This window comes from Cricetulus griseus, assembly GCF_003668045.3.
Source record: "Cricetulus griseus strain 17A/GY chromosome 1 unlocalized genomic scaffold, alternate assembly CriGri-PICRH-1.0 chr1_1, whole genome shotgun sequence".
In the NCBI taxonomy this organism is placed as follows: domain Eukaryota; kingdom Metazoa; phylum Chordata; class Mammalia; order Rodentia; family Cricetidae; genus Cricetulus; species Cricetulus griseus.
The window spans coordinates 160,132,976-160,160,544 of record NW_023276807.1 but is presented as its reverse complement, the minus strand read 5'-3'; the positions used below and the strand labels follow the sequence as shown (position 1 = coordinate 160,160,544).

At 37.8% G+C, this 27,569-nt stretch overlaps 1 protein-coding gene across 3 annotated transcripts in view; it reads left to right on the top strand.

The window, feature by feature from the left end:
* The window catches only part of Antxr2 (ANTXR cell adhesion molecule 2), a 171,207-nt gene that overhangs the window by 90,668 nt on the left and 52,970 nt on the right, over positions 1-27,569 (top strand). Inside the window, exon 17 of one of the 3 annotated variants that reach the window (XM_027387667.2) lies at positions 13,564-13,629. The exons of the other annotated variants lie outside the window; for them this stretch is intronic. Within the exon in view, the coding sequence (XP_027243468.1) occupies positions 13,564-13,614 (51 nt within the window). The 3' untranslated portion in view covers positions 13,615-13,629. Of the gene's footprint in view, positions 1-13,563; positions 13,630-27,569 lie in introns of those variants that run through there. 3 annotated transcript variants of the gene reach the window in all.

Here is a 27,569-nt window from a genome sequence, read left to right as displayed (position 1 = left end):
TTGGATTTAATAACAATATACCAAGGAGCAAGGTCTTGAGGCATTGAGGACTCTGATTTTATGTCTGTTTCTATGCACAGCATTTGCTATTTATATTTTCAAAATGCACTGCATTAGACTGAATTTTCCCAGGAAGCACTCTGTAAGGCTTGTCATAGCATGGTCACCAACCTCAGACTATGACAGCTCTACAGTTGAAGCCAGCTCTTTTCATCATTAATGACTTGCATTTGACCCTGTATGCTGGTCATCTTTGTACACATATATTCATTAGAAAAATTACTACCTGTCACTGTCTATTTAATAGACAGCCCCTAGTCATTCCAGATAAGTAACTATCATGGAATAATGCACCAAGCCCATGTGGTCTGCTCATCTCATCCTGTTTGTGGGCACTTGTATCTGCCTTCTTCCTGTCTTTTCCATGATGTTAAAATACATTTCACAGTCAAACTGATGAATTTTCATCATGCCACCTCCTACCAAGAATATCCTTCTTAGTTTTAAAGTCATAGCCTGGCATTTATTAAGGTGCAGTATTTTCTGAACATAAAGCATGGCTAGTGGATTTAAAGTCTGCACTGGACAGCTAGAGGAGAACTCAGAGAAGCAACAATAGTGCTGACTCAGGGAACGAGGGAATCCAGATAATAAATCATGCCCGCAGAACCTTATAATGCCTACATCAAACCTTTGCTTTAGTTCAAACATCTCTCCTTCATCCCCTCCCCTCCTTTACCCTCTATTCCCCTAATCTCTCCACCTCTCCCTTCATTACTTCTCTCTTGCAGTTACTGATTTACTGATTTTAATCTTGAATTAGAGTTGTCATGATAGTGTATATTTAAATTGAATACATTTAGCAGTTTCTTTGTCTCAGCTGTCGGCATTTGAAACATCTCTGACTCTTATCTTTTGTGTTTTGCTTAAGACCCTTTCTGTAGACATGTGTTTTCCTCCCCCTTTTTCGAGACTTATTTAAACTTAAGCAAACAAACATGTGGTTAGTTGGTGTGTGTGTGTGTGTGTGTGTGTGTGTGTGTGTGCTACCATGTTCCCAGGTGCCACAGTGTGCATGTGGAGGGCAGAGGACAACTTCTGGGAGCTTTCTCTCTCCTTCAGTCATGTGGGCTCTAGGGATTGAACTCAGGTCTTCAGGCTTGGCAGCCAGCATCTTTGGCCTCTGAGCCATCTTACAGGGCCCAAGACAACAAATCTAAAGTGAACTTCTGGATTTTTATGTTTTAATTTCACACTTTAAGAAAACAAAATGTCATGCCTGAAATTTGGAGCAACATGTGTTTTGCATGTGCCATGGTTGTCAAAAGCTCCGAGTCAAATGTTGCCTTTCTAATTTAGTGGTGATTAGCCCGGAGCTCCTCACAGCCTTTACTTTAAAAACAGACTTTTTCAATCAAATCTTCATGTGAACCCCAGAACAGAGGCAGCATTTCAAATTCTCCTCAGTTTTCTCAAGGATACCACATGGCTAGTATAAGGCCTGCTTGAGAAGATAGTTTCTGCACAAACTAGCCATCTTTGAACATTGGACTTCGTACACTCAGGAACCTGGTTTAGAAAGGCTGATGGGGACAAAATCAATTTTCTACCACATTCTTTCTGACATTACATTTATAAATTGATAAAAAGATTCAGTTTTGTAATATAGAAATGAATGTCATCAAGTGGTCATTTCTTATTTTTAGTTCCTACATTACTATCCAATCACAAAATGATTTCTATGAAGCTAAAATTATTTTCCTTAAATAACTATTTTCTATAAAAGTATTTTTTATGTCAGTAGCAAATAGGGCATCAGTCTTTTAACTTATACTTACTCATACCTGTATACTCCTATCAAACTTCTGAATGCATTATGCTTGGGAGAGATTCTCTTTCCGAGTTTTGTAGTATTTTCAGTCAAAGTTCTTAAAAGCCAATCCTGGTTATTGTGCATGCCTGGACATCCCCCATGCATTGTATCACCACTCAGAAATGACCTTGTTAGGTGAGGGGGGTAGCAAGAGAGACATGCCGGGCCTCATGAGAGCAAGTGGAGCCAAGCGTATCAGGAGAAGACACTAAAGATTTATTGTCTGTGGCAAAAGAAACACAGATCTCTGCTTGTGCAGTAACTGTTTCTGACACCACCCATGGCAAAGGGTGAGTGGAGGCTATGGGCTAGAAAATGTTCTTTTGGGGCATAATAATAAATGTTCTCATTTGGTTTTGTGTATATTGAGCACGTCTTAAAGTTTAGTCTTTGTAACACGTAGAGCGCAAATGATGATCTTATCAAGTTTTTGTTACAAAGGGAACCTTGCTGCCCAGTTGGCTACCATGTTAGCTCCATTAAACTAGAATTTATGAGCAGATCATTCTGTTTCTAAGAGGAGACAGCAACATACAAAGCAGTATAATTTTCCCCAGTCTCATATTTTACTTGTAAGAACATCTTTCCCCTTTTCATAGCAGCTAGTTTAGAAAAGAAAAATGTGTATGATTCAGTTAGCCTCAAATCTGAAGGAGAGAGGTAGTTCCAATGCAAGACTTAGAAACCTGGAGTGGTGGGCTGGCTGTGCAGTGTGTCTAAGGGCACCCCTGTCTCACTGGGAAATGTAGATTTTGAGTCATAGGTACAGTGGGGTTTGTACTTGCTTCTGACCAAAAGCAGCTCCTCTCTCTCTCTCTCTCTCTCTCTCTCTCTCTCTCTCTCTCTCTCTCTCTCTCTCTCTCTCTTTCTCCCTCTCTGTCTCTCACACACAGAAGAGATTCATAGCAATTTGCATTATTACCTCCATGGGTACTTGTGTAAGAAAAATAAAACATTTATGTTATGTGCAGACATTAAGGATCTAGAATATAAAATACATTAAGGATTTAGAATATTAAATATAAACACAATTGCACTATGATATATATCTTTCCCTGTTTTCAGGTGGTGGTAAACACCTTTAAAAATGCACAAATCGAATGGGGGAAAACAAACCAATGCATAGGGAACTGCTTTCATTCACGACCTATTTCATTTGCTTATTTATTTTTGAAGTTGGACACTTCATTAGCAATATAAGAAAACTAAATGCCCTCTATTTTCAACAGAATCAGACTTAATAGATTCAAGGAACAGCCTCTTTACAGGCCTATGACCATGTTAAAAAAATCTGTTTCACTGTGTTGCTGTATGTGGATTCTCGGCCTGATTGTATAGTCTCTGTGCTGTGAACAAATTCCCCACCTCCCCCAAATATATTTTCTCTTTTTTAATGTTTAAAATGAGATGCTTATTTTATCTCACAGGGTTATCTCACAGGGTTAGTGGAAGATTAAATGAAATGGAAAGGTTGTAGTGCTGTGACTCCAGCTTGGGAAGTTTTAATTTTAAATACAGACTTGATATTTTTAGTAGCAAACTCTCATTATGCTTCTTTTCATTATCTTTAAATTTGGCATCTCTGTTTCTCAGCTTTACACCTTGCATTTCATATTTTCCACTGTGCTTTCGCCTTTATTCTTTTCCTCTTTTCAGATAATTTAAAGATTGTGCAGTGGTCATATCTAAGGTATGCACTTACGTATAGAACAATCATGTTAATGTATGGCATATGTATTACTGTCGGCCAAAACAAATCTGACTTAGGTGCTGTTGGTTCAGCCCAGCCCATTTTGTCTGCATGGGATCTCTTCACTCATTACATCTCAAATTAGGTGGGATGCCTAAATGTGCTGGGAGAAGATGCCAGATGAACACAACAAGAGAAATCTGAGCAGCTGGAACACTGAGATAAATAACAAAAAACTAAGTATTTTCTTCCAACCAACACTGAGGATTCCAAATCAGAGAACAATGTGTTCATTAGGAAAGAAAACTTAAAATCGATTTCCCAGCTTTATTTTGTGTTATATAAACAACCAGCTTCACTGTTTGTTGAGGACTAAATGAGTTAACACACACGAATCTCTGAGAATATTGCCGGGCTTGGAGTAAATGCTCACTCAGTGATTGTAGCCTTGTCATCCTATAGTGGTAACACATTGACAGTCCATGCCTCTCTTCCTAGAGAAAGCGGATGCTGATTTACATGCATCTTTGGAGGCTGAAGTGATGCATGGGGTTTCTGCAGAGTCAAGTCAAATATTGATATCATCTAAAGAAGCATTGGGAATGCATACTCTTAAAGGTGGAATGTCTACCCTGGTCATATTTTTGCTGAATACTTAGTCTACTGAGTGGTCTGTGTCAGTTTGAAGACCTCTGCAGATTTGCTTTCATTGTTGCCTCTGTGGGCAGTCCTTGGTAGGAGAATGTGGCAGGGAGTGAGAGGCACACTGCTCCTCACTAAGCTTCTCTAGTGTGAAAGAATCTATTTGCAGTAAATAGTTTGAAAGTGAGCCTAGATTGAGCAAACATGCTTTAAATCAACGTGCGTATGTTTCTAATATATTTATACTTGATTATTAGAGTACACAGAATAGGATATTGTGAGATCACTGGTTAAGGAGAGTGTAATTTTTCATTCAATTTCTCCATCTTGCTGTTGGCAGTTGCTCCTCAGGCTCCAGGGATAAAACACTGAATTATAACAGAGAATCAGAAGGGCAGGAGGGTCTGCCAGAAGTGGTGGACATGCTTAATGTATTTAAAGGATTAATGGACTATTGAAATTAAAACCTCCAGAAACAGCGTGCAATACTAACTCACTAATGCATGCATGACAACCACAAGGGCTACATCAGCAGCCTGTGTCTTACTTCTTTCTGTATTGGAAGGGTCACAGGATTTTTCTTAGATTGGGAAGGCTGAAACAATCCTTTGTTTCCCCCCACAAATTAGAATGTACACTAAAGTACAAGATCTCATGTTCACATTCTTACTTCCAAGCAGGGCAGTGCAGTGTGGCAGAACATCACTTTTTTTGGTGAGGTTCCAGAGTATGATACTCCTACTATAGCAGTTTCAAATGGTCTCATAATTTAATGTTTTTTTTTTAATGGGGTAGCGGTGCCAATTATTTCTATATGTAATGCAATATATTAGCATCTACAGATAGCAAAGTAGCAGAATTTAAGGTAATATACCACTTTTCCAGTATTATTTAAAATTTTCTGTAAGGCCAGAGTTAGAAATTGAGAGTTTGATATGAAAATGCAGAAGCATTCTGAATACATTAATCTGGCTGGAATTCTAGAGTACCCTCCTTCCCTGTTTTTTGTTTGTTTTGTTTTGTTTTTTGTCAACAGTACCGTGTTGACAAAAATATTCTCTAGAGCAGCTATTCTCAACCTTCCTAATGCTGAGATCCCTTTTTTTCCTTTTCTTTCTTTCTTTTTCTTTTTTTTTTTTTAGAAGCCTACACTGTTGGATCCTTTCAATATACACATGGACTTTGTTTAAGTAGATTAACCTCTTGGGTCTTTTATTTCCTTTCTTGCAATGGCTTTGTAAGGCTCTGCCTAGCTAAGCCACTTCCTGTCAGGTGACTTCAGCCCTTAATAAGTTTCAGAATTCAGCCTCTGGGTACTCACATTTCAGATACTTTACTTTCATCTCCTAAGTTAGAATGTTCTTTGACCAACAAGGTCCAAAACTGACTTAATCATTTTTCCCCCCAGATTTTGTTTTATTTGAATTAGAAACAAGATTGTTTTACATGACAATCCCAGTTCCCTTCTCCCACCCGTCCTCCTCTACCCCCCCCAACTAAAACCCTACCTATCACATATCCTTTCTGCTCTCCCTGGATGGTGAGGCCTTCCATCGGGTGTCATTAGAGTCTATCATATCGTTTGAGATAGGGCCTAAGCTCACCCCCGTGTGTCTTGGCTCAGGGAGTAGTCCTCTATGTGGAATGGGCTCCCAAAGTCCACACGTATGCTAGGGATAAGTTCTGAACCACTACAGCAGGTCCTGTAGATTTCCGAGGTTTCCTCACTGAAACCCATGTTCCTGGGGTCTGGATCAGTCCCATGCTGGTATCCCAGCTCTCAGTCTGGGGAGCAAGAGTTACCCGATGTTGAGGTCAGCTGTTTCTGTGGGTTTCACCAGCCTGGTCTGGACCCCTTTGCCCTTCATTCATCCTCCACTGTATCTGGATTCCAGTTCGGTTCAGTGGTTAGTTTTGGTTGTCTGGTTCTACTTCCACCAGCTGCTGGATGAGGGCTATGGGTGGCATATAAGTCAGTCATCAATCTCATTATCAAGGGACAGAATTTAAGGTAGCCTCTCCTCAGTTGCTTAGATTGTTAGATCTCTATTGTAGTATCTCCATTCTTGTTATCTTCTATTCTTCGCCTCATGTCCTCTGCATCCCTCCTCTTCTTCCCTTCTCATTCTCCTAACTCCCTCCCCCCCTCTTCCCATGCTCCCAATTTGCTCAGAGGATCTTGACCCTTTCCCCTTCTCCAGGGGACAATGTATGTCTCTCTTAGGGTCCTCCTTGTTTACTAGCATCTATGGCAGTGTGTATTGTAGGCTGGTAATCCTTTACTCTATGTCTAAAATCCACATATGAGTGAGTGGATATCATATTTTTCTTTTTGTGATTGGGTTACCTCGCTCAGAATGTTTCTTCTAGCTCCATCCATTTCCCTGTAAATTTCAAGATTCCATTGCCTTTTCCATTGAGTGGTATTCCATTGTGGAAATGTACTACATTTTCTCTATCCATTCTTCAGTTGAGGGGCATCTACGCTGCTTCCAGTTTCTGGCTATTACAAATAGTGCTGCTATGAACATCGTTGAACAGTTGTACTTGTATGAATGTGCTTCTTTTGGGTATATGCCTAAGAGTGGAAATGCTGGATCTTGTGGTAGACTGATTCCCATTTTCTTGAGGAGTCGCCATACTGATTTCCAAAGTGGCTGTACAAGTTGGCACTCCCACCAGCAGTGGAGAAGTGTTCCCTTTCTCCACATCCTCTCCAGCATAAAATGTCATTGGTGTTTTTGATTTTGGCCATTCTGACAGGATTAAGATGGTATCTCATAGTTGTTTTGATTTGCATTTCCCTGATGGCTAAGGATGTTGAACACTTTCTTATGTGTCTTTCAGCCATTTTAGATTCTTCTGTTGAGAATTGTTTATTTAGTTTTGTACTCCACTTTTTAATTGGATTGTTTGGTGTTTTGGAGACTAGCTTCTTGAGTTCTTTGTATATTTTGGAGATTAGACACCTGTCAGATGTGGTGTTGGTGAATATTTTTTCCCAGTCTGTGGGCTGCCCTTTTGTCTTGCTGACTGTGTCCTTTGCCTTACAGAAGCTTCTCAGTTTCAGGAGGTCCCATTTATCAATTGCTGATCTCAGTGTCTGTGGTACTGGTGTAATGTTCAGAAAGCGGTCTCCTGTACCAATTAACTCAAGGGTATTTCCCACTTTGTCTTCTAATAGGTTTAGTGTTGCTGGTTTTATGTTGAGGTCTTTGATCCATTTTGACTTAAATTTTGTGCATGACAATAAGCTTGGATCTATCTGCAGTCTTCTACATGTCCTCATCCAGTTATGCCAGCACCATTTGTTGAAGATGTTCTCTTTGTTCCATCGTACGAATTTGGATTGTTTGTCAAAAATCAGGTGATCTTAGGTATGTGGGTTAATATCAAGGTTTTCAACTCTATTCCATTGGTTCACCTGTCTATTTTTGTGCCAATACTAAGCTCTTTTCAGGACTATAGCTGTGTAATAGAGCTTGAAGTCATGGATGGTGATGCCTCCAGAAGTTCCTTTATTGTACAGGGCTGTTTTGGCTATCCTGGGTCTTTTGTTTCTCGATTGAGAATTGTTCTTTCAAGGTCTATGAAGAATTGTGTTGGGATTTTGATGGGGATTGCATTGAATCTGTAGATTCCTTTTGGCAAGATTGCCGTTTTTACTATGTTGATCTTACCTATCCAAGAGCATGGGAGATCTTTCCATTTTCTGGTATCTTCTTTAATTTCTTTCTTTAGAGACTCAAAATTCTTATGGTACAGGTCTTTCACTTTTTTGCTTAGTGTTACCCCAAGGTATTTTGTGTTGTTTGTGGCAATTGTAAAGGGTGATGTTTCTCTGATTTCTTTCTCCACCAATGTGTCAACGGTATATAGTAGGGCTATGGATTTTTTTTGGGTTAATCTTGTATCCTGCCACTTTGCTGAAGGTGTTTATCAGCTGTAGGAATTCCCTTGTTGAGGTTTTCGGGTCACTTATGTAAACTATATCATCTGCAAATAGTGAGAGTTTGACTTCTTCCTTTCTTATTTGTTCTCCGTTGGTCTCCTTTTGTTTTCTTATTGCTCTAGCTAGAAGTTCAAGGACAATATTGAAGAGATATGGAGAAAGTTGGCAGCCTTGTCTTGTCTCTGATTTTAGGGGAATTGCATTGAATTTCTCTCCATTTAATTTGATGTTGGCTGTTGGCTTGCTATATATTGCTTTTATTATGCTGATGTATGTTCCTGGTATCCCTGATTTCTCCAAGACCTTTATCATGAAGGGGTTGCTGAGACCCTTTAATACAGTTCCTACTTCACAACTTCTACAATTATGCTACTTCAAAACTGTAATCTTGATTGTCATGAATTGTAATATAAATATCTGATAAGCAGGGTGTCTGATGTACAGCACCCTAAGGAGTCGTGACCCACAGGATGGCATCTGCTGCTCTAGAGGATTCTGTGTTGTACTTTGGATGGGCAGCAGCCTCCAGTAGGTTCTACCTTAGGAATTCAAACAAGGATCAATGTATCTAGTGTCAGAAAATTCAGGTTGTGTTCTATCCATGTGACAACATCTGTCTAAATGATTACTTGTAAGGTATATAAATTTCATGATATAGTCATTTAGGATAAATACGTAGATGATACCATAACCAGATAACAAAATGGTATTTCTTGTTTTTAATTTACATCCAATGCATTTTGTGTACTGTTAGGTGATTTTAAAAAAGCCACAGTGTCCTGTACATAATTGATGCACAATGTGTGCTTTATCATTCTCGTTGTTATTTCATGACATAGAGCATTTCATAGCTTCTTTATTTCTAATTTACATAACAAATCAAATCTATTCTTTGAGAAAGGAAGTGTTTTTGTTTAGTTTTGTTTTTGAGAAAGGAAGTGTTTTTATAAGAATAGATTCAAATTACAAATTAGAGTTGGAAAAACTGGACCAGGTGAGTGGTGTGAAAAGTTGCTTCCAAAGAGACAGGTTTCCATGCAGTGAGACTTTCAGTACAGTTGGTTAGAAGCCAGCTGGGTGAGCCTGTGCATGGTGAGCTATAGCAAGCCGTCTTCCAGAGAGCTAGCTGCCTCTGACTAGTTTCCTGCTGATTTGGATGATAATACAAGATTGGTTTGCAAGGAACTTACAACCAAATCTGGATCTTTTGAGATTTCCCTGTGATGAGTAATGCCCCAATAAGAACATAAATGGTTTACTGGATTTTCTTAATGTTGCTATTGTGACTTGAGTGATTGGTCCTTTTTCTTTATTTTTTGAGGTTATAATATAATTACATATTTTCCCCTTCCTTCTTTCCTTCAAACCCTCCTTTGCTGGATCTGGCCACCTTTGCTCTCCTTTGATCTTTGTTTAATGTCATGCCCTCTTACTTAATAGCTGTTACACACACACATACACACACAATACACACACACACACCCTAGAGAGAGAGGGCGGGGGAGGGGAAAGCACTCAATCTATATAACATTACTTGTATTATGTTTTCAGGGCTGGCCATCTGGTATTGGATAATCAGTCAGTGTGCTCTTCCTAGGGGAGACTGTTTCTCTTGTTGTTAGCATGCCTTAACTGCCTATAGTTCTTTGTCTAGGATTGAAACCTCAGGAGCTTTCCTCTATCTACCTTAGCATGTCTATTGGTGTTATCCTTGTTCAGATTATGTTTAGGCAGTCATGCTGGTGACACTTAATGGGTGTAACTTCACTGGCATTTCCAGGAGAAGTTATCTTACAGCAACTTCGTGATCCTCTCATTCTTATGATCCTTCTGTCCCCTCTTCTGTGACGATCCCTGAACCTTAGGGCCAAGAGTTGTGCTGTAAATTTATCGGTGAAGACTGAGCTCCATAACTATGCATTTTGGTTGGTTGTATTTTCCTGTAATGGTCTCTGTCTGTTGCATAGATATGTTTCTTGGATGAGAGGTGAAGACTATATTTATGTGGGTATAAGGACAGAATGTGATTAGGGATTGTGCTACTTAAGTGGAGTTTGTAGGTTCTTCTCCAAGACTCATGATTTCACTATTGCTGGGTGGTTGGCTAGATTTCCAGTACTAGGAAATTACCTTTCTTATTGGTCAGGTTATATGTCCAACTAAAGAGCTGTTAATTACCACCAATGTGTGCATGCTGATATTGCACCCTTAGGGTTATCATGTCCTGCTGGTCCTTGTGGCTCATAGGCATCATAGGTGGCAGGACTGTTGGTTGCTTCCACACTTTGGAAACTTGCTTGGTGCCTTCTTGTATCATGAAAGCTAATCATTGGGGAGGAAGATCAGGCCAGATCCAGCTTGGGTCCTCTGGACCCTGTATATGAAGTGCATGGTGTCTTCAAAATAAGGATGTACCTTCAGTGCTTGGGGGTAACCAAGGGCAATAGTAACAATCTATAATGTTTTGGGAATCTGTTGGTCAAGTCATTACCAGTGATTCAAAAGAAGGTTTTTCATGCCAGATTTTTTTTTTAAATAGTCTGTGGCTCTTGAGGAGAAAGAAATGTCAGCCCAGACTGGAACTACAGATAGATGGAAAGATAGATAGATAGATGATTTTTTTATGACTTTTCTAGATAGTCTTGTTACTATTTTTACCCTTGTTTCTCCTTCTTCTGCATTTATTTCTCTCACTCTCTCTAATTAAAACCCCTCTGTTTTCTCCACTTCCCCCTTCAGCTCACTCATAACCTGCTATTCTCCTCTCCATTGTTTACCCTGCCCCATAGTGGTTTCTTTTTACTCCTCCAGGTTATATACTCACATTTGAAGATTTGGAGCTAGGAGACTCAAATGTGGGGTGACATGTGACATTTGTGTTTCTGGGTCAATTCCTTCACTCAATATGATCTTTTCTGTTTGTATCCATTTACCTGCAAAGTGAATGGCTTCATTTTTCTTTACAGCTGAACAGTATTCCATAGCACTCATGTGCCACATTTTCTTTATTCATTTATCAGTTGAAGCACACTGAGGTTGAGAATATCTTCATCAGATTACATTTAAAACTCTAAACACAAAGAGTCAGATAAACAAAAATCCCAACAAATGACCAATTCAAAAATGGTCCTGGGATCTGAACAGAGTTTTCAGAGTAAGGAATTAAAATAGTTAAGAGATATCACCAAGTGTTCACTATCCCTAGCAATTAGGGAAATGCAAGTGAAAACAACTTTGAGATATCATCTTACCCCAGTCAGAACAGCAAAGACCAATAAAACAATGGAGAACAAATGCTTGAGGGATGTGGGAAAAAGGATTCCTTGTTCACGTTCGGTGGTATTGCAAACTGGTGCACCCATTCTGGAAATCGAGTGTTTTCTTTTGTGTGTGTGTGTTCTATGTGTAATAATATGTGGCAATCACTTTTTCTCATTACAAAATAAAAAATATTTTTTAGGTGGTAAGCACTTCAAAGAAAACAAATTAAGTAAAATGATAGGGAACAAACATCTGGGAACATTTATAGATATCTAGGTGCATATCTGAATATGCTCAGGGAATGGCCCAAATCATATTATCTTTATTTAATAGTTTTTCTTGTTAGCAAACACCTGCTCATGACACCAGCTACTATGAAAGCTGAGGCAGGAGGATGGTGAATTTGAATCCAGTATGAGCTTTGCTCAAAATGTGTGTTTTGTATGTGGACCTTGTTATTTCTAAGGATAGATCATTTATCTAAACCAGCGCATTTGTGGCAAATATGTGGAATGTGCTCATTTACTTGAGTCTTTCTAGTGTTGCTCTGGGAACAAACAGTGAGCCCTCACTGCTGCAGCATTAACCTTGCCAATCACAGACTTCCTGTAAGTGCACTGTAGTTACTTGGAACCTTTTCTGGCTTGGCGTTGGCATTCTTTTGCTAGATTACATTTATGCATTAGTGCCATCTGTGCCTGCTGCACCTTCTGTGAGTTAGCCCTGTCCAAATGACTGGCATTTATCTGGAAACAGAGGAGAGAGAGTGAGAGAGCAAGCGGGAGAGCGAGCAGGCAAGCAGGGAAGAGCAAGAGGCAGTGAGCAAGAGAGAGAAAGGGAAAAAGCAGGAGAGAGAGTGAGGGGGGAGAGAGAAAGAGCCAGAGATCAGGAAAGGTAGCGGGTGAGCAGGGGAGAGAAAGAGGGAGTGAACGGGGGTGCATTTTACTCACTGTTGGAGCAAGTGGAATTTTGTAAGAGAGACATAAAGCCATTTCTATTGACTTACTGACTCTTAGAAAATTAAATATAATAATAATAATAATAATAATAATAATAATAATAATAATTTATTTTTAGTTTCTGAAATTCAAAAGAGCTTACAACTCAGTGTCTAAATAAAGATATACAACAAAGCACACATTTGCTAGATTTTTGAGTTGAGAAAAATTATGTATGATTTGAATATGAGGGTACGTCTCATGTGATAGTGAATATACATAATATGGAGTTTGGTGTGGCTGAGTAGATATGGTAGATACTTGAACTGGGTTCTATTTTGATCAATGTGTTGAAGTGTAGACTTAATTTTACAATTTTATTTAGGAAACGATAGCTCTATATTCGACATATAAATCAGATTGCTGAATTATTCCATACACTCTCTCCAAGATGTTATTATTTTAAGCCATATGGTATTGCCACAGTTCTCATACCTCCAACACACCCTAAGCTGTGAGTGGAAATAGATGAATCGTTTTCTCATTGGTAAAAATAGATGTCGAAAAGTTTCAGCTCATTTACGCTGTTTATTTTTAAATTATACCTATTTTCAGATGCTTGATCATGTGGTTTCCATTCTTGGGGCAGATTAGACATGGTGAACTAGACCAGGGTCATGGAGGCCTCCTAGTGATAGATACAACACAGTGGGGAGAAGTGGCAGCCTGGAGACAGATGAAGGATAGAATAGAAGCATGGCAGTTCAGGGTTGTTCATGGGGAGAAGCAGCTCCCCGAGGACACTCCTCAACTGTGGACAGCAGTCACAGTAAGTGCCCACAATTACAGCCTCCTGGAGCCCAAGGGCTCATGCACACAGCTCAGTTTAGGAAGAAGGAAGTATGATTGTGTTCTTGAAAAGATTCAAAAATGGAAAGCATATGAAGTCTTAGATTCTAATGAGTACAACTGTTCTGTGTGCTACCTGGTGCTGTACTTTAGACTCAGAGTAATTTAGACTGGGTCTCACTATGTAGCACTGGCTAGCCTAGAACAGACCAGACTAGACTCAAACTTGTGTTGATCCTCCTGCAGCTGTCTCTCAAAGTGCTGAGATTATAGGATTGTATAACACTGCCCACCCTCAAATTTTACTTGAAAATGATGTAAAATATTAATTCTTCTTTACTGTTTTCTGTATATGCAGTATTGTCAACTTGGAAATGTCTTGAGAACCACAGCACTATTCCTCGGTTAGTGTGAAGAAGAGGCCAGAGAACTGCTTAAAGATCCTAGATCCATCTTGGGGGTAGGGGGTGTGAGTGGGGGTGGGAACGAGGGTGGAAGTCAGTGGGTGAATCTACTTCGTTAATGGCTAAGCACAGCAGTATTCTTTCACTATCAAGTGTTGGGGTCTTAACTGATTATTTTTCTTGATGACCAAGTCTGTGAGCCCAATTCTGTGTTCATCTTCATCTGCCAGATGGTTGGGAATGACAAGAACTCTCTCAGCACCTAGGATGGGTAGAAAACCAGCCCACCACCCCCTCACTCAACTGTTAGGGTAATTGCTCTGGTTTGAATTACTGATTTTCCAGCTATTATGCAGAGTTAATAGTTTTCCAAGTCCGTTAAGCATCCTATCGAGATTGAGTCAGTAGTATTTCTACCATACTATTCTTAGTTAACTTTTGAAATGGTATGTATCTTCTTGAATATATATGATACATATTAAGCAACACTTTGTGTATCATTATTGGTTTTGTAACAGTAAAGTGAATCAGCTGCATTACAAATAAAACAACCATCTATAAATAATCATGTGGTAATTTATAATGGAAGGCCATCATATCTTTAAACAGCTAGTTTGAGGGGAGTTAATTTCAGGAAAGTTTTATTGATAATTTTTAGAATGCAAGTCTAATTATCTATATGGAAATTTTTTCTTTTTACTCAAGCTTTTTATTAAATTCCTAATTTATTATGTATTTTTCATTTTATTCCTTGCCAATTTCATGTATTTTCACTTTGCATTGTGTTGTATCACCCCCTCTTTGATGAATTGTTTCTTCATAACCATACCTTAAGCTCACCTCATCACTGAATTCTATAAATCACATTGCAGTTACTTAAGTTATATACAATATAACCCTTTTTATTTTGTTAAGTTATGTATAACATAATAGTTATTATGCTAATCATTTTAAGTGTACAGTTCAGTATCATCGAATCCATCCACATTATTTTACAACCGTTACTTTTATCCATCCCCAGAAGTTTTATGATTAACCCAAACTGAAGTTTCATACCACTAAAGAATAGTCCTTTGCCTCCTCCCTAATTCCCAGTAATTATTCTGTTATTATCTGTTCTTGTAAATGTGGGAGTTTTAGGTTTCATCCACTTGTGGAATCATGCAGTATCCCTCTTTTGTGACTCGTTATTTCAGTTGACATATAATTCCTTGCAAGTGGAACAATGCTGTAGCCTGCAATGTTAGAATTTTATTTCCCTTTTTGAAGTTAAATTTTTATTTTTAGAATATCATACATACATACATACTATATTTAATATCCTTTCTTTCCCTTCCTCTTCCTATCAAATCCTAGTGTGTCCCTCCCACTCTCTCAAAGTATTGACATCTTTACTATTATGGTTACACACACACACACACACACACACACACTTGTTGAGTTCATTTAGTGTTGCTCATCTATTTATATGTTTAATTACCTGGGTTCATATAAAACATCAGGAGGCTAACTCCTATAGAAGACCCAATCTCCTCCTCTCAGCAATAATTGACTGCCTGTAGTGGTAGGGAATTGTCAGGTTTCTTTGGTTCACGTTGGCATCTCACCTGGTCTTATCATTATGTGGCCCTTTCTTGGAAAACCATATTGTTGAGATTTTATGGATGCAGCATCCCTGCACATGCCTAGAAGGCACTAGCAGCAGACATTTAGTTTTCCAGCTCTTGGAACCTTCCCAACCCCCATCTTCCATGTAGGAGTTGTTTGCATTATAGATACATGGTTTGGGGTCGGGCACCCTGTAGTCGGTTGTTTGAATTTTGAACAGTTGTGAATGTCTGCAATAGTTTCCACTTGTTGAAAAAGAGGAAGTTTGCTGATGAGAAGTGAGAGCTACATTCATCTCTGAGAATAAAAGATACATATTTAGAATGGGAATTATATTGATTTGGGAAAATGGCAATAATAGGCTAGCCTTTTCAGGATGGATAGAATAGTCCACTGAATTCATGTATCTAGTTTAAACCCTGCTTTATCCCTGAATAGACACTCCAGCTTGGCTTTTTACCTTTTGCCTCTTGTGAGTAATGCTGCCATGGAACCCAGGTCTTCTAGAGCCATATCAGAAAGGCCATTTCTGGCTCATACTGAAATTCTGTGCTTATTATTTTTTTTGAGGAACCATCATGCTGTTTTCCAGAAAGACCACATAATTTTCTGTTTCTCTTAGACATTCATAAGGATTTGAGTTTTCTACATCTACTCCAAACTGTTATTTTTTATTCACTTTTTAAAATTACAATAGCCATCCCAAGGGGTAAGTAATAGGATAATGTTGCTTTAAAACTTCTATTTCTCCCTTACTTTTTATTTATAAGTAATTTATAATTCTTATTTTAATCCCTTTCTTCTGTATTTTTCAGTTATACAGTGATTTTTACACATACACAGTGAAATAATTACTAAAATTGAATAAACATAACCACCCTCTTCCATAGCTAACTTTCTTCATGTGTGTGTGAGAGACAATGGGACCAGGCCTACTTTTAGCTCGTATTTCATATGCAATATGAATTACTAACTACAGCCTTCACACTGTGTGTCTTGAAACAACTTTTGCACTGCAAACTTTTAGCCTTTGACCACCTACTTTTCCATTTTCCCTCTGTCTTTCTCTTCTTGGTCACCATCACTCAACCACTTTGTTTATCTGACTTTTAAGAAAATATTTTGCATGTGTGATCATAGTATGCTTTTCTTCCGGTATTTGGCTTCTTTGACTTTTCACAGTGTTATCCTGATTCAATTATGTTGCACATGACAGGATATCCTTTTTGAATGCTGAATAGCATTCCTTTGTGTATACCATGTGTTCTTTCCTTTAAAATTGTGTTCTCCTTAAAAGTATAAGTCATCTAAAATACTTCTTACTTTTCTTTTATTCATTGGTAGACACAGGTTGTTTCTGTACTTTGGCCATTGGGTATTTCTGTACCCATGACAGTCAGACATTTGGATTGGCATAGAAATACAGATACAAAGACTTTATGTTGAGTGAGATTTAGTAACTTCAAAACAGATTTTCTATATAAGAAATGTAATCAGACTTCTTAGTTCATTTAAAAATATCTATAGACTTGTTATGTGCAGCTGTCTCATTTGATGAAATTGATGTATTTTTGCAATGAAATATGTACTTTAGCATGCAAGTCTTTACAGAGTCTTATAAGTTCTCCTCTCCCCTTCCACCTTAAAGTCAAAACTCATTATTTATGGCAATTAATACTCTCCCCGACTTGTTAGGTCACATGATTGTCTATATGAGTAGTTTACATGTAGTTTGTGAGATGTTGGGTTTAGAACTAAGAACTCTTGAGATCTAGTTTGGCATATTAGTAATATGATAGAATCAATTATTTTGGATAGAAGTGGTTTGTATTTGTATATTTTGGTAAAATGAAAATTCTTGTTAGTCCCTTAACTAAATCCCCATTAAAATGTCACATAACCATCATTCTTAAGATGTTGTATGCAAATTCTCATCTTGAAGTATTTGTTGCTTCACTGAGTTGTGTAGCAAGCTGCATTGATCCCGCAATCTTGACTGTTGTATGCAGCCATTGTTTGAAATATTAATTTTTAACTCCTCCAAGATAAAAAATAAATCATAGGACATTGAAGCCATTTATTTAAGGGCATTTTGATTGGTAATACTTCCTAAGCCCATTTGCTCTCATGCAGAAATTGTTTTTCCTGATATAAGTGAAGAGCAGTAACAGAAAAAAAAACTCCTTTAAAAATTCTCTTTGTCTGGAGAATTGCTGAATGATACTGAATTATATATCAGACTCTGGTTCCTTGGGGCTCTTCTGATGCAAAGGCCTGGTGGACATAGTTGCAATGAGGCTACATGCCAGCTGCTGCAGTTACTCAGTGGGTGGTTTATAAAGATCTATTTTTGATACTTATCAATGGAAACTGACCCTAGTCATACACAAAAGTCTGATGTAATCTTTTTGATTGTGAGGATGAATTTCATGTCCCCTGAAAACAGGTGTTAGTTGTAGACATTTTGAATTCCTAGAAGGTGATGAAATTATAGAAACGCATCGTGCTCCTACTGCTGCTTAGTTTTATTGATAGGCATGATTTGAGATTACTATAAAAGTAATAGATTTGCACAACGTTATCTTTTAAACCAATATTTGTGCCTGGAATTCAGATTTGCTTTTTCTTATTTCCATATGCTCTGTTTTAAACATATGTTAAGATGTTATTTAAAACTAGAAGTACCAAAAAAACCCCACATAAAATATGTTTTCTTCATTATCAGAAGCTTCAGTGCCATCATCATTTGGAATGGGAAAAAGAGAACACAAGTTATGTCTGCAAAACAGGTTTTAATAGCACCAGATAGAATGAACAGCTGGCTGCCATTCCACCAGGTGCATTGGTGTTGCCAGCAGAGCCTATAGGAAAATGCTGATACAATTGTCTGTTCTTGGGGTGTGCCAACACCATAATGTTCCCTGAGTGTTTTCCAAGTTCCAAAGATTAGTGTTGATGTTGCTGGAAGAATAAGATTTAAAAAACATACAAACATTTCAATCTGAAATGTTTGCTGTTGTTGTTGAATTTCCTTGCGGGTGCTATTGAAATAAAACTACAACTACGTCATTGTCATTTCACACAGCCTTTCCCTCTGTTGTGCTAGGCTGTTGTGATTGGGTTTGCACAGGAATTTCTGTGGCATTGTAGTTATATATGGCTTCTTCTTTATTTGCTTCATTCATCAAAGGGATATTTTCAAGGAAAACTCCCGCCCACCCCCCTCCCCCGTGTGTGTGTGTGTGTGTGTGTGTGTGTGTGTGTGTGTGTGTGTGTGTGTGTGTGCGTACACATTTGCATGTCTGTTGAGGCACAGGTAAATCTTGGGGTGTCTTTTCTCAGGAACTGTGAACCATAAAACAAGACAGGGTCTCTCACTAACCCAGGGCTCACGAATGATTAGGCCAGGAGAGTTGAACAGTGAGTGAGTGGCCAGGACCCACTCGTGTAGCCCTCTCCAGGATTGTTACTGTAAATGCATATGACCAGGCCAGCCTTTCGTTTTAACGTGGATTTTTGGACTCAAATTCAGATTGCCATGCTTGTACAAGCACTAAACCATCTTCCCAACTCTTCAAATGATAAGGCTTTGAAATTCAATTCAAAGAACACTGGGTTTTATATTGTTATCACTATTCTTATTATCAATGTTGTTATTTATTGCAATTGCAGCTTTCTACTATTTTATGTTCCTAACTTCAAAGAGTGTCTGTATTCTGTTCTTACACAGAATTATTAATTACCTCAGTTGTTCACCCCAAGAAGAATGGCTGTGATAATGAAATATAGATAAGTGTTTTCCTCATTAAGTAAATAAGCAGTGGTAATTGAAATTAGTTTACTGAGTTGGGTTTCATCATTAATTTTTAACTAGTTAATTAATTTGTGTGTGTGTGTGTGTGTGTGTGTGTGTGTGTGTGTGTGTGTGTGTGTATGCACCTGGCCTTTGTGTATGTATTTGAGCATATGTATGGGAGCCTGTGACATGGCAGAAGAGGAATCTGATCCAGTGGAACTGTAGTTACAGGTGGTTGTGAGCTACCATGTGGGTGTGGGGAATAGAACCTGAGTCCTATGCAACAATTAGTCCGTCTTTCCAGCTCTGGGTTTTTGTTATTTTAGGGAACACTTATGTTCTCTTTAAAATACAAAATTAGTAGTTGAATGTGTTTGTTGGAAAATGCTTGTTTTGGAAAAATCTATAAAAAGTATTCTATATTCTCATTTTCATATTTAATGACTTGAATGAGAAATGCCTTCCTGATTCACAGCTTTGGTCCCTGGGATTTTCACAACATATACACCAAGGGTTATGCTACCCGTGTGAAGGAAAATTGTGTGATTTCTTTTCAAATACTCACTTCCCTGAGAAGAAATAACACAAACCTAGAGGGATATAAATGCTCATTTTAGCTGACACCAATCTAACATTCTACTTCCTGCTATGAACATGTGGTGGAGCCGATCAGAAGGGTCATGTTCCACTTGTGCAAACATGTTGTATTTCGAATTGAGACTTGCCATGGAGCTGGACTATCGTTCCTATTGTCTCTGTCTGTTGGTGGCTTTCAATACGAAACAGACCCAGCTTCTACCATCTGCTGTCTGTTCAGGACCGACATCAAGGTCAGCCCCTCTATGATGCCTGCTGTTGCCCAGTTTAGAATACTGCCATCCTGCAATCAAACCACTTCTCTCTTATGCCAGTCCTTGTGTTAGGCACTGGAAACAGGACATCTAGGCCATCTGAATATGCATGTGACAAAAGAAAGCAGGAAGACTCCTGCTGGTGAGGTGGTAGCTGCTGCTGATTAATTACAAGTCAGTTAGTGGCAGTGGCATGTAGTTTTGTATAGCATCGTCTTAGGTAAGTCAACCACTGTATTTTATTTTACAGCTCACTAATCACTGTGTTGTTAGACTTAAAATTTTAATATCCCTACAAATAATATTAGTTATATGTGTCAGAGAATATTGACTACATAGTTTACATTTGGCATTTCAAGCCTCTTTCTTTTTTCTTCCTTCCTTCCCTTCATTCTTCTTCCTTCCTTTCTTTTTTAATTTTTTTTGCAACAGGGTCTTTCTACATAGTCCTGGCTGTCATGTATCTCACTCTGTAAACCAGGCTGTCCTAGAACTCACAGAGATTCACCTGCCTCTGTCTCCAGAGTACTGGGATTAAAAGCGTGCACCACCATGTCCATCCAGCCTGTGACTTTACATTTTAATAATCACTCATTCACATAGTGTTTTATCAGTAGCACTACAGGGTGAACCGTGAATTAATATTGGCAAAATAGTAGTGAAAATAAAACAAACCATGCAAACAAAAAACAAAACAAAATAAAAAGATCATGGAGTTTATAGTATAAGAAATAGGATGGATGGGCTGGAAACAAATACCCAAGACTAGTTTGTTAAAAAAAAAATGGGGGCAGGGGGATGGCTCAGACTGTAAGAGCAATTGCCATGCAAGCATGAAGAATTGAGTTTATATCGCCAGGTCCCATGCACAAAGCAGGACATGGCCACCTGTCCTTGAAATCTCAGCACTGTTGGCAACAGGGAGAGGAGGGTCTCTGGGGCTTGCTAGTCACCAACCTAGCTCCAGGTTTAGTGAGAAACCCTGTATCAAGGGAATAAAGTAGTGACAGAGCAGGACACACGCATGCATACAACACACATACACACACACACACACACACACACACACACACACTCACACAGAGTGAGTTTCTCACACCTGTATACTAAAAATGAAAATGTTAAACCCATAGTAATGCCATCTAAATTTTAATTATGCTTTTTGTTTATTATCAGAGAATGTAATAAGTTAGTTAATTATATTATCACTCAAATACCACGTCTTCTTAGAATATCAGAATATATTTCTCTACACTTAGCTTATATTCATATCTATATCTCCTCTGTGCTATTATATGTCTGTCTATCTATTTATCTATCATCCATCTATCTATCATCTAGCCATCCATCCACCTGAATATCTACATATCCCATGATATGTCACCAATGTTACCCCATATTTGATTTGCAGATAGACTTGAAACCTCAAGGTCTGACTTTGTAACATGGAATTACATTGAAATATTGATCAAATGGGTGTTATATTGTCAAAGCCGATCACTTTTTGTTACTTGACTTCAATCTTTTTTTTTTGAAATTTTTGAGTTTTGTACAAATATGTACATAAATGTGACTTCCTATATTTTCAGTTTGAATCAATTGTTGTTTTGGAACAGCGTCATTTCATCTCTAGTCATATGAATATACATGTATTCTTATATAAAAGCTTAAAAGGTTGCACACACTTTTTATTTTGTTGAAACCAATTGTATCCAGATATATTTACTATTTCCATAATAATTTTAAAACTTTCTCTCTATAATTTACAGAAAACATGCAGGTTAGTGATAACTATGTTAATTAAAGTGTAATACTAATGCATATTTAGTTTCTTTCCGAACTATGAACATGAAATACCCTTTAAATGTAATTGTATACTCACTGATTGGTGAAATGACATCTGGGGCACAGTGTCTGTCATCTTTCCTTGCAACAAAGGCTTATCTTAAAAACTTATTTGACCTGTGTCTGCATATATAAGCAGCATAGTCCTCATGGTCTTCATTTGTTGTTAGCATTAAGTCAGTGTACATAAAGGATTTAAAGTATTATTCAGAGTTTTCTTCTCCATGATCTCAACTTAGCAACAAATGTTGTTATTTGTCTGTTGCTCTAAGAGTTTAGAAAGCATAAATGTAATGAGAAAATGTTTAACTCAAATTAATGTGTCATTAAAAATACATAATAATTTTTGGCCTATTAGTCTGCATATATTCAAAATTAAACAACAATTTGGGAATTTGGATTTCTAATTATTAAACTTAAAAATAAACTGCAGTTATTTAAACTTGTTTCAAGTGTAATGAAAATATTAGATACATTTGTGGTCTTATAGTTCAATTATCCTTACATATTCTATTAGACTATGTATCTTCAAGGTGTTTATTAAGACTGTGATGGATTGAAAACAAACAGAATCATAACAACTAATTTCTTTTCTTTTTCTTTCTTTCTTTTTTGTTTTTTTGAGGTAGGGTTTCTCTGTGTAGGCTTAGTCCTCCTGGAACTCACCCTATAGGCCAGGCTGGCCTCCAACTCAGAGATCTACCTGCCTCTGCCTCCCAGTGCTAGGATTAAAGGAACGAGCCACCACTGTCCAGCTTGCAACTAATTTTTAAATTAAAGCTTTAGGAATATTTTTCAAAAAATTATAAATAGAGAGACAGAAGTTTTACTGACTTAAGGTCCTCACCATCTTGCTGATGGGTTCGACTCTGTGCATCCATATGGGGTGGCTCACAGCCTGTCATTTCAGCTCCAGTCTCTGGAGGCATCTGCACTTAGGTACACACACACACACACACACACACACACACACACACACACACACACACACAGAGACACACACACAGATAATTAAAAATTAAAGTCTCTAAAAATCATTTATAATCTTTCCCAAAATAATCCCCAACTGCTCTTCAGATGGAAGCTTTAGATTTCCATTTATTTGTATAGCATTGTTTACTCTTCATTATCCATCTTTTTAAATGGTCACAGTAAAACTTCAGTATCTGTTTTTCCGTGGGAGATCCTGTTAGATAAACAGCATCAGTTCCAGGTTAGGTGGAGTTTTAGTTTTGTTACTGATAAATAACAAAATAGAGCTGATTATTCTTGGAAGAACTATTCTTGTAGAAAAAAATCAGCATTCATAAAGACCCTGGGATGAAGTTTCCCTGCTGTCCTTGTGGGAAAACATAGCAAACAGCACAGGAAGGGCAGAGTGAGTGATGAACAGAGTAGGTCATGAGGCCAGAGTGGAGAGATGCTGTCTTGTAGGGGGCAGAGACCCTTGGTCATGAGAAGCCTTGCAGCATGATTACAGATATCCTTGTGAAAAGCAAAGCAGCCTCCCTTCTCTTTAAATGCAAATTGAGACAAGATGTTAAGTAACTTATATTTAAAAAGCTCAACCATAGAAGCATGTCTACAGACCATATGAGACTAAAACATCCAAACTCTACTCATAGTAGTTAAAGCCTATTTACACTCACCTTTCCAAGATTTGGTTTACCTCAAATTGTCTTTATTTCACTTAATTTCTTGTAAATACATAAATTATAGTTAATTTTTTTCTTTTTTTATTAATTTATTTTTTTACATCCCAATCCCAGAAATTGTAGTTAATTTTTAAGAAATTAATAGTCAGGACATTCCATTGTCAGGTGTTCCCCCATTGCTTCTGAGAAAAGTCAGCTGTTATATTGTGACATTTCTCATGTTTCAGAGGTTGAGGGGAAGGAAAACAAGCATGAAAATATACCTTTATAATATATTCTTGTATGTTAAAATTTTACTGTATATTTATTGCTTTTCTATGCATTGATTCTGCTTGGCATTCAATGGGTTTCTTTGAAATTTTAAGCATAGATCATTCATTGATTTTAGTAGATCCTAAGAAACTTTTTCCCATTCATTTCATATTTATTTCTTGTAGAGAAGTGATTTCTCAGGGGACAATAGTCATGTGGCTCAGAGATCTTGCATTCTTATTTTACTTCTATTTCACCTTGGAAGGTGAAAATCAAATTTCAAAATCAGTAAGTCTTTCACTGTGTCCAGTTTACATGAACACTAGTCAAATACACTAATTTTTATTCATAGTTTCTTATTTAAAACTTATTTTTCATTTGAAATACTTGAGGTGCATGCTATCCATTGTTATCAGTAGATTTTAAAATATTTTTACCATAGCTATTATTTGCCCTTGTTTGTTAGACTGTATTTGTATATACAGAGAGAAGAAAGGCAGGAAGAAGGACAGTGACTTACAAATTCTTTAACCCTAGAATAATACACAGAATAATTTTCACAATCAGATTGTTCTCTGGCCTGCATTTATTGTAGAAGTCATTGTAGCTCACTGCTGGCTTCCCCATGAACTACAGGGCAGGGTTAAGAATTTTCACTAGTAGGTTTCCCTTCCCTTCCTCCCACTGACTTAGAGCCGGATTGTAAGCTGTTTGGGTTGAAGGGAATGTCTTTATAGTAACTACATCCTCTAATAATCTACAGTGAACTTTTTATGTTTTGAAAGGTCTGTCTCCATATGTGCCAATGTCTGCAGTCTTACATTGCACAGGGCCAGCTTCTTTAGAAGCCATGTGTGTTTAGGAAGGATCTTTTTAGTCCTCCTCATAGTTTGTGTGGTTATATCCTGGTGACTGGAGAGGAGTCTGGGTCTGATAGGGCCATGGCTCTTATTCTCTTGCCTTGTCCCCAACTCTCAGTGGGACCTTCTTTTCTTGGGAGTTCTCTGTTAAGGAAATAGGGAATAATTCAGCATCCAGCCTCCTGCTGACTAATTGCTTGCTTCATACTACAGCATTTTGGCATGTGGTAGGGTCTTTCCGGAATCGTAAATCCTGCCATGTTTTATGCTTTTGACAAATTCAAGGTTGTACTTGGTGAAACTGTTTTATTTGTAGATGTTTCTTACTATTAAATCTGCCTCCAAAGTAAAATATCTAAATGTCTGCATTTGGTATCATATAATAAAAAAAGTGTATCCCCATCTCTTCCTAAACACTTATTTTTGAGGCAATTATTACTTCTTTTGCTTTTAAAATATAGCCATATATTAATCCCAATGTATTCTCCTCTTTTTGTAACATAAAAGCTGATGTCTCCAACATAAATTAAAGGCGGGTATCTTAATAAACCCTGGCCATCTTTTCTACGATGGCCTTCTTTAGAATTATATTATTTTCCCATTGTCTGTATATTAGTTTACTCATTTCCCCCCTAATGATAGACATTTGGGTTGTTTTAAAATTTGTTTACATTTTTTGTTTTGCATTACTTTTTTGTTTTTCTCTGTCTGTCTCTCTTACATATGAGAATGCACATGTTTGTCTGTGTGCTTGTGCACATGCATGATGACAAGAGGGTGACCTTAGGTGACTTCCTCCATCACTGTCCACCTTAGTTTTGGAGACACAGTCAGTCTCTCACTGAAGCTGTAGCTCATTGTTTGACTAGACTAACTGGCTAGTGAGCTCCAGGAATCCACTTGTCTGTCTCTCCTGATGCCCCTCCCCCAGCTCTAGGGTTACAGGATGCACCAACACACCCAGGTTTTATACATGGGTCTTGGAGAGCCGAACTCAGGTCCTTATGCACTTTACCAACTGGGCCATCTCTCTATCCCCATTTTTTTGTATTCTATTGTTTTAAAAATGTCTTTTATTTTTTAAGATTACCTAAGACATAATCTGTTGTTGGAAGACATTGCTGGCTGGTAAAGGTAGAAGTCTTTCATAGCCTGGCAGCTTTCTGTAAACTCCCTCCCTTCCCAGCAAAGCATCCTGCTGTCTACCCAGGTTTATCTGGAGGATGACTCTAGGCCCAGGATGCCTGACTTATCTCAAGGGTGACCCTTGACACAGTTACCTGCAAACATTCTTCCCCTGGTGACCCACATGGTAATTAGGCAAATCATCTAGCCATTTTGAGAGAACCCTATTGCCATATACAAAGCCTTGTGATAGGAGCATGCCACTTAATGCAAATTAGGGTTTGTGGCCAGGGTCCCCAATCCTGTATATTCCTTATACAGTTGAACTGATTTATGGAAGTCTGTCTCCTGGAGGGCTGCTTCTATTCATACCCACAGCTATCCTAACCCTGTTCCTTGCTTCTGTTCCCTCCATCCTCATGTACCAATGCAGCCAATGATCTGGAGGCAGAAGCAGAGCCATATTTGTATTCTAACTAAAATCAGGGGAAGGAAAAGCATTGCTGTACTACCTATGATATAACCAATAAAATAAATATTAAGCAAAGAGTAAAATATACAGAAACCTGTTTTGACTATGTATATATGTAGTGTGTCTTTTGGGTATCTACTTCCCATTATAATTTATTATGAAGCATAGCAAGGGCTTTGCCAATAATGATTTCCAGAAAACTGTCAAAATTATATCTATATCTATACACACAAATACTCTCTCTCTCTTACACACTGTCTCTCCCTCTCTCTCACACAATCTTGTATTGCAGTTGATAACTTAGAAGCATCATTTCTTCTCTGATTATGACCCATGGTTTAGATGTTTCATTCATTGCTTACATTCCAAAACTGTCAACACATAAAATGTTTGCTAAGTAAGTATTCATATTTATAGAGCTACAAAAGATTTTTGTAGATTTCATGACAAAAATGAGGGGACAATTTCTGAAGGTAAACTTTAGGCAAACTCAGCAATTCCTTTAGTAGCATCTAATTACAGTCTCTATTAGATGGGGCAATTTATAGGGTGAACTTCAAATAGAAAAAAATGTGTAGAATTGTATTTCAGCTCAAAATCTTTCAGTTTTAAGTATATCCATCTATATATAGCTCAGATTATCTATAAATGAGAAAGGGACATATACCTTTCTTGAATTTTGTGCCACCAATTACTACTACTTCTTTGGTCTCTGTAGCAATAGTGACTTCATGAACTTTTTGACTAACCTCTAAGTCTGTGTGTCTGTGTATTTTTAGGTTTTGTACCATTTAGCATTTGAAATAGTGTTTACTATCGCACTGTGCATGGAGGTTCAGGGTGGTCTTTTTAGAAGCTGAGATAAAAATGAATCAGCTCTCTGTGTTTGAAAAGTCTCGCCTAAAGTGCGGTTGTCTGCATTGGCTTGTCAATGGATGTTTATGAGCTGAGCATAATCCTGTAACGGCAATAGCAATGAAATATGTCCTGTGCAGATAGCTAGTAAAGGGGCATTCGAGCACTGATGCTAGTGGAATTTTAATGTTTCAGAGATGGGAAACATGGTGTCTGCTCTGGTTATTGCTGCTGTTACTGACCACAATAAAAATGGGGATGAAATCAGGTTTTAAATACTGTGACAGAACCGTATCTGCACACCTCACCAGCAGCGAACATGCCAGTTTCTACTGCTATCTTGTTTTCCTCTGTTGGCTTAGCTCACTGTAGAATAGCCGTGTTTCTGATATTTTTCTTTTGGGTATCTTACTTCCCTTATTTATTGTGAAGCCCAAAAGAAGGGGCATTGTTAATAATAATTTCAAGGAAAGTGTCAATAAAACACATCACTACTAAGGAGATTTTCATGATTGCCTGAAGTATCACGAGTACAGTTAAAGCTGTCAGAGCTGACTGAGTTTAGTCTTGTTACCACTTGTTAACCGTCAGTATTCTGTTCATGGTGCCTTCTTACTTAGTAGATTCAATTTCTTATGGTA